The 12,366-nt window shown below is 29.8% G+C and overlaps 1 protein-coding gene across 3 annotated transcripts in view; it reads left to right on the forward strand.

Annotated features, from left to right (window-relative positions):
• The window catches only part of LOC111641238 (syntaxin-binding protein 5-like), a 122,990-nt gene that overhangs the window by 44,031 nt on the left and 66,593 nt on the right, over positions 1-12,366 (forward strand). For all 3 annotated transcript variants that reach the window (XM_023387374.1, XM_023387375.1, XM_023387376.1), the window contains exons 5-6: positions 5,574-5,614; positions 11,606-11,811. In XM_023387374.1, coding sequence (XP_023243142.1) covers positions 5,574-5,614; positions 11,606-11,811 — 247 coding nt within the window. The remainder of the gene's footprint in view (positions 1-5,573; positions 5,615-11,605; positions 11,812-12,366) is intronic.

The following is a 12,366-nucleotide window of genomic DNA, read 5'->3' on the forward strand; positions in this document are numbered from 1 at the left end:
AGTTATCCGGACTGCTGGGTTATCGAGTGCCGAGTTTTCGAGACTCTACTGTATCTAATCATTATTAATAGCAATTTATAACCCAATTAATTATGGTGATTATTTGGTTTAGTATGAATGTATTGGGCTTCGGGAAGTTTATTGTAAACAATATCTTCTAAATATTTTTTAAAGTTAAATGTTATGATTTTTATAGAAGTTTGTTAGGTAGATCTATTTTGCACTCTATTGTTATATGGATGAATGCAACAACCAGTTTATATAAGAATCATATGATCAGTAATTCGTCAACCATAAAAGTGATGTTCTTCAATCTAAATTTTATTTCCAATTTAATCACATGCAAAAAGCAAACATTTGTTATTTATCTCCAAGCTATTTTAAAGAGGCATTTTTCTCCTCCCTAGTGCTACATCTTCAGTATGGTCCTACTATCATCATTATTTTTTTTCTTTAGTATCTATTCAAGGACTTTCATTTCCAGAAACTAATGCTCAGCTTTTGATGCCAACTTCTACATTGTCACACCATCTTTTTTTCTTAGGTCTTTCCAGCTTTCTCTTACCAATTTGTTTGCTACAAGTTGAATCACTTTAATCTGCCATTCTGTGATCCAACAACTCCCATGCATGTTTTGAATTTGCGTCTATTAGTTAATGGATCTGTTGTATCTGTTTATTTGGTCCAAAGAAAATTAAGGAAACACCAAAATACCAGAAGTAATTTACATTGCAACAGTGGTTGATGATGGTCATTAATTTAATAACACTGCCAAGACTATACTAACATTGAAAATCCACTTTCTTGCTTCTCCATTGTTTCCAATGTAAACATACCTGGTGATCCTACATATCTTAAAGGTATTGCTGACCATAAAGACTTTGCTAACTTTATATGTAATCTGAGCTACAAGTATCACCCACACAGATTAACCTCTTGTTCACAGGAACACACATTATAACTTGGTCAAGATCAAAAACAGCATTTGCATATGCCATCAACTGTAAGGACCCATCAAAGATGGTCAGTCATTTCAAGATTAATATTAGAATCTTTCATTATTCTAGCCAAACAAATATTAAACAAAGATACTCACAAATAACAAGACCAGTTAAAATCCCAACAGACTTTACTCATATAAAATAAATGTCCATTTTTAAATGGATGGAAACATCAACAGTAAACTATATCAAATGCCAAACCAAACAAAATTCATTGAATTGAATTCAAATCAGAATATTTCCACTAACAGAAACTACACATGTGTCATAAAAAATCTCATATTTTGTGCTGGATTATGAAAAATTATACAATCAATAAATTAAAGAGAAAGTTACAAACAAAAGTATAACAGAAGGGGAGGTTTGAGCATGCAATGTAATACTTTTCTGTTTGTGACTTTCTTTTAAATTATTGATTGTATAATTTTTCATAACCCAGTACAAAATATGAGATTGTTTTATAGTGCATGTACAGAGATTCTGATACTGGAAACTTTTTATTTGAATTATATTCTATTTAATGAATTTTGTTCCGTTCTGCATTTGATGTAGTTTACCTGTTGATGTCCATTTTTAAATATATGGAAATGTTTGTATGAGTAAAGTTTGTTTAGATTTTAACTGGTCTTCATGTTTGAGTCTCTATTACATTTAATCTGTTATTGAAGTAGAGGATGTTAAAACGTTTAAACAATTAAATGGAAAGAGTATCTCCTTTATTAATATCAAAGCATTTCTGATATTAATTTAAGTTACCTTGCACCCTGCACTTTAAGTTGGGTCTTGGTGCAATTGTCACCACAAAATCTGATCAAATTGATTAAGATATCTCCAGCCTACACATGGAGTCATAAAGCTTGTTCTTTCTAATAGTTATAGGTCTGCTTGAAGTCAATAAATAATAAATGTAATTTAAATTAAGAAGAATTAATGAAAATAAAAACAAGTTATATTTAGATTTTAGGTTAATATTACTTTACAAACAATTAGAATGACAAAATACTAGAATTCAATAATATGAATTTAATTTTTGTATTTTAAGATAATATTCAGTTTAGCAGTACTCATTTCAAGCAATTATATTGTCATTTAAAGGCTTGGATTTATGTAATGGTCTACAAGATGAATTATAACCAATGTCTCATAATAAAAATTTATTGTATGTAGAAATAAATATAGATACAAGTAAATAAATTTTAAAGTTAAACATTTTGAAAATATATACATGTATCCTCGTACAACATGGTTTTGCTCTAACGTGGTTTAAAATTAAAGATATCTCCATATAGCACAATTTCTGATTTTGTTCTAACACAGTTTTAGAAATTCTCTGTACAAAATTTCAGTTTTTAAGTGTAAGCTTCATTATTCAATATTCTTTTTATTTAAGTAAGCACATGTTTTGTCTTAAATTTGCCCATAGATTTTAGAGTATTGAAATTTTCAAATTATTTTGTGCTTTTCATTAGATTTACTTTAATGAAAACTAATAGTGAAATTTTTTTCTTCCTTGTCATAACTTTCCCATCAACCAGGTGTCATTGTCGTTGCTTTCAGACTTTAGCCATTAAGACTGTGACTGTGTTTTCTTTTTATAGATTATCTTCATATTTAGTAAAGTTTAAATAAACATTTTTAGGTGAGTTTTATTAAACTTATTTTTAACTGTATGTAAGCAATCATTCATAAAATGATGAATGAAATACGGCAGTATCTTGGAATTCAAACACAAATTCTGGAAAAAAGTTGCTCTTGCTCAGTACTTGACTAAACAAACATGACCCACTAAAACAAATTTTTGATTGATATATTTTTATTTCATCATCTACATTTTTTATGATAAAAATAAAAAAATATAAAAATGTTGCTGATACTTCTGATCAAGATCAACAAAAAAGCTGAGATGACATGATACTTTGTGAAAAGAAAATACCCTTGTTTAACTAAAATTAATATTAATGCATAATACAGTACTTTAAATTGTGATTTTTAGTTAATTATTGATTGGAAATAAGTTATTGATCACTTTAATAAACATACTTCTTTTATTAACAAAAAAGAATAGTATAATTTTGCTAACTTTTATAATGTAACCATATGTTTTGCATTAGTCTTTTGTTTTGTATAGCATGGATTCACATAATATGGAATGTAACTACCGTGTTATATGAGGGATACCTGTATCTGAATCTAATACATTATATCATATATAAACTTCTCAGAAATTTTTAATATACAAGATAGGTGGAAAGTAGGCATTGAGAAATTGCTATAATTTTTTTAATTATAATGCAATTATAATAAAAATGTGCATGCATGTATAGTACATGCACACACAATCAATCAATGGATTTTTATCATTTTTGCATTGGTAGTGTGCAGTGACAGAGAGACCATACATTCAGTGGAAAAAAAGATGGCCAACCACTTATCTGTTAGGAGCAAGCACAGATTGCTGCATGCTATGAGGAGTGGAAGTCAGTGCTTACTTGCAGAGATGGTGGTGGATAGTGAAGGGACATCATGTCACAATTCATCTGGAAACAATAAAGAATTGTCATTTAAAGCTAATGACCACAGGTTTTGTTGCAGGTTTAGTGGGATTCGGTATACTCCTGGTGCTTTAGTGTCCAGGTGTATACTGCATCTCACTACAGGACGATAGATTCCACAGAATAGTAACGTATATAGAATCCACATACAGATCACTGCAGGCCAGGTTAAAGGATCACAATTGTATGTACTCAAACATTACTATATATTTTCAATCTATACTGTAACCTTGTTACATATATATATACATATATATAACAAGAATTATATTAATTAATTAATTAAAAGAACATACTGTTTTATATATATACAAAATACATATATAATACATTCTTTTAATAAAAATATAGGTGATAAGTAAACCTAATTGTAATTTAAATTCAGCAAATATTATTCATGATATATATCATTCACTTATTTATAAGTCATTTACTCTAGAAAGATAAGAATAACTTCTCTCTCTACAGTAAATGTTTTTACAAAAACAAGAATGGATTAGAAGATGGAAAGAGGCAATTATAGAGTTGACAAATACTTGCCTCCTTCAGAATTTGGGATCAATATACTTGTGGCTTCAACTCACTATAACTATCTGTTCTGTATGGTGGTACATTGGTGATCCAACATCTAACAACTAATATTACATTGGTAACACAGAGATTACATGAGTTTGAAAATTATTTTCAATTAAAGTTTCAAGTAAAGCTTTCACAAAAATATGAACCCACAGACAAGATGATTGGACACTTCAGATGTGTTCTAGTAATGGTAATAAGTTTATTTTGTCAAAAATATTCATTATTAAATTTTCTTCAGATTAACTAAATGGTTTAAAATAATTGTATTAATACATCAACCTTCGAAATAGCAAAATTTATACCTCATTATAATTTATATATCAAAATTTTTATCATTATAAACATTGTTTATTTCTGTTATATTTTTTACTTAATTAGGATTCATTACTATTTTTACTTTTATAAATATCATTAATTCTTTATATTAGTTTTTTATATTTTTGATGACCAAACTGACCGTTAATGTTTCCAGCAGTGCCATCAAAATAAAGTAAAAGTAATTATGATTTTAATAATTGTTGGGAGTCTATTCCATACCTCCTATATGAAGGCAGATTTGATGATAGCCTCATATACACAAGATCTAGTAACAAGGCATGGGCATGAAGGTTGGCAGAACAGAAATTCAGCCTTGACAACAACAATGCACCCATCACTCTGGTGCAATATGTGATAGTGTCAGGGATGTCAATGCATTGGATGATTCCAAATTAATTAAGGAAACCCTAAACAGACACTGATAGACTGAGAACACTAGATATATGAGCTCATAGCAACGAATATGTAAAAATAGTAAAGATGCAGAAATGATTTCCAACTCTTTAAATCACTTATAGACAATCCTTTATGTGAAGATACATTTTAAAAGCATGTTACATTTTAAAAGAAAATACACTGCCATTTATACATTTGACAATGTTTTATATTTTTGAGCTCTGATTTGTTTTCTACAAAATTATTGTGGAATGTTAGATTTTTTTTTAAATTAGTGACTTGGTTGATGACATAATGGAAATAACAAGACAGTTTTGTTGGTTTAAATGGATTTTGTTCCAGAACTTTGTTTTTAAAAAATTGTTCCAAAATCCAAAAGTTTGGCTAAAAAAGAATAAAATCTCATATAGAAGCCTGGCACAGTCTCCTGAATGAGGCCAAAAACATTTACTTTTCATTTATGTCAACAGCATTGCTGGATATGTACAAAATGTCAGTTTGGTCATCAATAATACATTAGTTCCAGCTTCACAGAACAATTTTTATGTTCTCATATTTTTATAATTTTATTTTCTGACATTTGTTTTTGTTTTTTTGTCTTATTTTTTATCTATTTTCTTTTGGTATTTATTTTAATATCTTTTCTACTTCAAGTATTATATTTCTGCTGTTTTTTAATTGCAATAGTTTTGAAAATTAAAATTAAAATAATTATTTTTTATTCTAGTCATGCAGATGGATCATTAAAATTTTGGGATGCATCATCAGGTATAGTAATTTTAATGTTATTTAGATTTAATTATAATTATATTCTTTAAAATATTTCACAAAATTTTCAGTATTAAAATATTAATGTAGTAAATTAATCAATTACTGTATACGAGGGGTGTTCAAAAAGTATTGGACCTTTATTTTTCCCACATAAACCAATGATGCACAGGAGGCCTCTTTTGGTGGAGTTGTGGAGGGGACAGTCATGCACAGTCCTGAATTTTTTCCTGCCTGCAGGAAGTGTCAGTTGCTGGCAGTTGGCCTATGAGTGAGGACGTGTAGTGAGTCGGATTCCACTAAGTTGGAAAATGACTGAACAACGTGAGCAGTGATATTGCATCAAATTTTGCCAAAAGCTTGGCGATACCAAAGTGGAAACCATTTGCAAGATTCAGCAGGCTGTCGGGGACAATCCTCGAAGTCAAAATAAGCACGGCAGGTTCGCAGCAATATCAAGATCATGTTGACAGTTTTTTCGACTCTCGTGGGGTGGTGTATCATGAGTACGCACCACAAGGCCAAACCATTGCAAAGGAGTACTACCAGGAGGTCCTTCATCGTCTTTCCGATGCTGTGCAATGCAAACGACCGGATCTGTGGTCGATCAAAACTTGGCAGCTCCATTGTGATAACACATCCACCCATTCTGTGCATCTGATTCGGGCTTTTGTCGCCAAACACAACACTCCTGTGGTTCATCACCCTCCATACTCTCCCCACATGGCTCCGTGTGACTTTTGGCTATTTTCCAAGCTGAAAATGCCGCTAAAAGGAACCCAATTTTAGTCGAGTGAAGACATCATGTAGAATGCGACGGACCAGCTGATGGCCATTTCAAAAGATGCGTTCCAGCAGTGTTCCCAGCAATGGCAAGAGTGCAGGGAGAAGTGTATACATTACCAAGGAGACTACTTTGAAGGGGATTAGGGTTTTGTACCTCAAAATCAATAAATGTATTTTTGCCAACCAAAGGTCTGATACTTTTTGAACACCCCACGTAATATAATGAACTGAAATATACAGAATGATTATAATTAACAGTAGATGTTCATAACTCTCTACAGGAAGAACTATTTGGAAAATTGTAACTAAATGTAGTATATATACTGTCCTTAGTATGTAGCTTCAATTTCTAAACAAAAGTTTTGTTTAAAAATTCAACAACTGTAGCAAAATTTGGCATTACTATTTCCATAATGTCAATTGCTACCATCTATAAATGTAATATTTCTATAAAAAGATACAGGTAGGCCTCCTACAACGCAGTAGATACGTTCCTTGAAAATACCGCGTTATGGGAAATCGCGTTATAAGAGACACCAACTTAATACAAAAACTGGGATTCAGTTCTAAAAAGAGAGAAACTTGCTGTTTGAATGGCGTTTTTTGAATTTTTCAAACCAGCCATTGCTAGCCACGAATTTAACACTGGTTTCATCAGCCGATGACTGTCCCATTTGTTTCAAATAATCAAATATTCTTATGGCTTTGTGTTTAACTGCACTTTTATTTAAAGGCAACCGTTTCTTGTTCATATCTTCTACCCATAATATTAGCGCTTGTTCCATTTTTTTTTTTTTCCATTATAGATGATCTTGGACGAGCAACATTTTTCGCAAGAATAGATGATCCGGATGCGACTGAATTCCTAATCTTTTCTTCCTATTGCTTAATCAACCGAATAGTTGGCTCATTTAAATTAAAATGCCTATCAATATCAGCTATCTGCTCTTGATTTTTAATTTGATCCAAAATTTCTATCTTTGTTTAAAGAGATATATTAATAAATTTCCTTTCTAACGACGGTCCTTTCTTTTCATTCGACATTGTTATGGTTAAAATTTTTTCAAACAGTTTTTTGGACAGTAAAAATCGCAAAAAATAACTTTCCTTCACTATGTTGTTAAAAATATACACCCAATAGAAGTTTATACTGTACAGTCGACCCCCCCTGTAACACGGTAGATACGCTCTGTTCTTTATGAATCAATTTCTTACGAGTCCTTGCCAATCACAGCCCGACACGTGTGAAGTTTACGGACTACAGCTGTTTGAAAGGTTTTCTTCCATAAAATTAATCGATTCTAGACTAATTTGACTCAACATTTCCCAAATACGTATATTTTTTTTTGGGGGGGAATAATTTGTATAAACTACGCTATAAACAAAAAATTGTAGGATTACTTACCAAGTGTGCACCGTTTGACGTCGCCATTGCTCAAGCTTGTTTTTGTCGCGGAGCAACTCACCAAACTGTGGCCGCGATTTCTGATAAGTTATTTTTCTGCGAAAAGTTCGTTGAACTTTGGAGACATCATTAATAGAAATAATTTTTATGGCCGTTGAATAAGAAATGTTTTTTTCACAAGAAATGTATAAAAGTACAGTACTGTATTAGACTTAAATTTACATACTGTACAGACGATAGTAAACTCAATTTGCCTAAACTCTCCGTAGCATGGCGCTGGACGGCAAAAAGTATATATATAATTATAATAAAGTTACAATAAATTAAGTTAATATATAATTATATATACAGTACCTAATTTATATATAATTATATGTACAGTACCTAATTTATATATAATACTGTACAGATGATAGTAAACTCAATTTACCCGCCTAAATTCTCTGTAGCGTGGCGCTGGATGGCGGAAAGTAGTTTGGCTGCCCGATGACCTTTTATCGAATTATAGGAGTTTTTTTTTACCAGGTTTGTACGGATACCGTCACAATTTTTTCGCTGTCTTATAGGAATCGTAATTATAGGAACCCGTGTTATTGGGGGGTCTACTGTATTTTGGACCATTTTTGCGGTCCCCACCTATTGAAAGAGTATAAATTATCGAAAATTTTGTGATATATTTAAGTGTTTTGGGTAACTGATGACATCTGTCTAGAAACCGGTCTTCCCCTGAAACTTTCATGGGAATAACACGTCAACGTGGACAAACAGCTGTTTTCAAGGACATTTAGCTCTGTACATCGAACTGTGGTGCATATTAAGTGATCTGTTTAGATTTTTGTTATGTGAAAGATAATTCGTTTCTAAATACCATAAACTGCGTTGTAAGAAAATTTCCACATTTTTCCAACCGCGTTGGAACGAAAACGCGCTGTAAAGGTACCGCGTTGTAGGAGGCCTACCTGTATAGAAATATGGGCATATGATTGTGTTAATTTTTTCTAAGTTGGACTTTCTGATGTAATGCAAGTCAAGATGTCTCTATCTGGAATCTATCTATGACATATGCCTCTCCAGGGAATGTGCCACTTTAATATATAGAATTAGATTTATTTGTCTTGAAAAAGCCATTTTCTTAGTAAGATGATGCAAATACTCCAGAATAGATGAATATTGGAGAAATTTCCTTTGATGGAATATTAAATTAAAAACATGAAGAGATATCATATTCAAGTTAAATAAATTATACTGTAAATGGAAAAGACATCAAAAGTGGAAATAGTGGAGTAAAGAGAAATGAGAACAGAATGTAATGTATTAAAAATAAAATAGGATTAACAAGTCAAAGTTTTCAATGCATAGGTTTTTAAAGTATGGATGCTATAATGTATTAGGGAATAAAAAGAAATGAAAATAGTCCATGGTCACAGAAATTAATTTTTGGATTGGAAATTAATACTGTTTAAATTATTCAGAGAATTTCTTTGTTTTTCTTTTCTGATTGTGGTTTTATAAAAAAAATTTCTATAAAACCATTAAATTAAATGGTTATGTGGAAATTAAAAATTATAAACACTCAAATCTTGAATTATCCTAGCAGATAGGTGAAAATCCAGTAACAAATGCTTTTGATCTACTTCTAAGACCTGCTTCTGGTTAAACATTCAGAAATAGATTGCTTTAAGCTTCAATGTTCAGAACATGAAATGCATAGAACAACTGTAGATAAATCTGAATTTAAAATAAAAGACCAATGGAAAGTGTCCACTCATAGTTGATGCAATATACTTTATAAGAATGTATCACATAGGGCCTACCTGCTAGGATAATTTAAGGTTTGAGTGTTTATAATTTTTAAGTTCTTGCCTGGTTTGGTAGATGGTTGAAATGTTATGTGGAAATTTTTGAAATATGTATTTTTTTAGAATTACTTTTTCTTCAATAAAGAAAATAAGCCCAATATTGAAAAAAATTTACTTAATTTTAATGATATAACTTATGTGAGAACAACGAGTGAGACAAAGACACAAAATCGAAAATAAATAAAATAATATATAATAATTTTATTAACTCGCTCATTATGATACAGGTTTCTGAGGATACCAACAATGCTACACCCACCGAATAATTCACACAATTATTCAATCACCATACAATATAGTCTCCTGGCAAAGAATGTGCACATGTAGTCCTTTGTCCGACACGACGATTCAATTACTTAAAATTATATTAATTAAAACTAGATTCTTATTACTACTTACAACTATTGAATAAAGAAGGCTTATTAGAAAATTTAGAGAATGAAAGTAAGGGATAGAAAAGAGGGTACCCAGAACTTGATGAGGTATGTTGCTTCTATGGGATTGTGGATGAGATCTCTTGTTGGGTTGGTGACTAACTTCACTTTTGTCGCTCTCCAAAATAATAGTTCGAAGGGCCAATGCGTCTTGTTCCTCACAATTAATTTTTTTTTATTTCTCAGTTCGAAGGTTCTCGTCTCTACCATACGATGCTAAACGTACTGGGAAGACTCCATTTTGCTCTCTCTTTTTCGGGTTTCTGCCTCGGAATGACCCACGTGTTTGCCTCCTTCCCCTCAGGGCTGCATTGTTTCTGGGGTTAGTCATCTACATACCAAAGCAAAGGGTAAAACGAGAACATTCCAGGATGGGTAGACAAATAGGACAGAAAGAGGGGAAGCGGAGAATATACAATATAAAATAATACAATTATATACAAAATATACAATTTAAATATGGCGTGTAGCCACACTTACAACATTATTAAACATTAACAAATTTACATAATATTGTAAGCAATTATATAAACTTGTTTGTATAGTTGTACACATTACTCAGCTAAAAAGGAATTTTTAAAATGCATATTAGTTAATACATATTATTGCATGAAAAATAGTGATTTGTTAACATGAAAGGTGAAATATAATTAGGAATATAGTAAGACAGGCATTATTTGTTGTGATTACTTGCATTATTATTTTCCTTCTTTGGAAATTAAGTTATGTGCAAAATGGTTGAATTAAAAATAAACAAATTTTGATTTTTATCACTTTTGAGTTTTGATAGTTAGTTAATTAATTGTAGTATTTATATTCTCTAAGGTATTATTTAGTAATTTTTTAATATCATCAAAACTCAAGTAAACAGAATAAGTAAGAAATATCTGTTTTTACTTATTTAAATCAAAGATGATTTTTTTTCTCCTAATCTTCCATTTAAATTGCTTAGTTTTCTTTCATAGTGTTTGGAGGATTTTTTTAGAATTTAGTTCAATTTATAGCATCACTGTTACCTATATGAAAAATTATTAATGATAGTATTAGTTAATATTAGAATAAATATAAGAGTTCAATATTTTTGAATATGAGATCAAAAAATTTATTTCTGTTTTATATAGAAAAATAAATGAAAGAATATTGGAATTCATTTGCTTTCCTCTTATCATTGAATAGATCATGTATGTGAGTGGAAAAGCAAATTATTTTGTTTAAGAGAAGAAATTTCAATAATCTGCTTTATTGGAGTCCACAAAACCCATGTAAATTTATTTAATTATCAGATTTTGCTTTTATTGATGATATTTGATTATTCAGTAAATTTGTGTGATTTTATGGATTTCAGTAAAGTAATTATAATTTCTACTTTATCATTGTTTTATAACAGGATTTCCATTAGTTATGTTTCTGGAAAAAGTTATTATATAATGATGTAGGCCTATTTAAAAAATAAGTTTTGTTTTAATAATGTAACTCATTTAGTAATTTTTTAAAGTTTTTTTTCCAGTTTCTTTACAAATTTTATATAAACTTAAAAGCATCAAAATATTTGAACAACCTAAAACTAGGAGTTTTGAAAATTATGAAGATGATCCTTTAGCAATAGAAAAAGTTTCATTTTGTGCAGAAAGTAGAACATTGGCAGTAGCAGGAGCCAGTGCCCATGTAATTTTATTTAAGTTTAATAAGACAGAATCAGTTACTGAAATTCCTGTAAGTATTAGATTTTACAATTTTTTTTCTAATAAAAATTGATTAAATATATTATTCATTTCATTAATTTTTCTTACTTAATTTAATTAAAGTAAATTAAGTTAATTTAATTTACTTTATTTGATTTGAAAACTGTGTGTGTGTTTTTTTAAGAACACAATTAATGCTTAATTGAGGGATTTCAAAACATGTTTGTGAAATAAAAATTAATAAAAATTTTACTTTATATTTTTATTTATATCATTTTGTTTAAATTAATTAATTTGTATTTTTGTCATTTAATGCAAAAATATTGTATGGAATAATAATTAACATAAAATTAAGTAGAAAGTATGAAATAAAATTTATTCATTTGTAATGGTAAATAATTTGACATTATAATTATAATTAAATATAAACAACACCTTAACACAGGTAGTTAAATCACTTTACTAAACATTTTTCAGCTCTATCAATGAGACATCATCAGGTAAATAGTGTTTGAATTCAAAACAACTTAACATCAAACTTTCTTCAAAAATTTTTTAAATGGAATTAAAATCAAGAAAAAGAACA

This window comes from Centruroides sculpturatus, unplaced genomic scaffold, assembly GCF_000671375.1.
Source record: "Centruroides sculpturatus isolate CEXI.00-Female unplaced genomic scaffold, Cexi_2.0 scaffold1487, whole genome shotgun sequence".
In the NCBI taxonomy this organism is placed as follows: Eukaryota; Metazoa; Arthropoda; class Arachnida; order Scorpiones; family Buthidae; genus Centruroides; species Centruroides sculpturatus.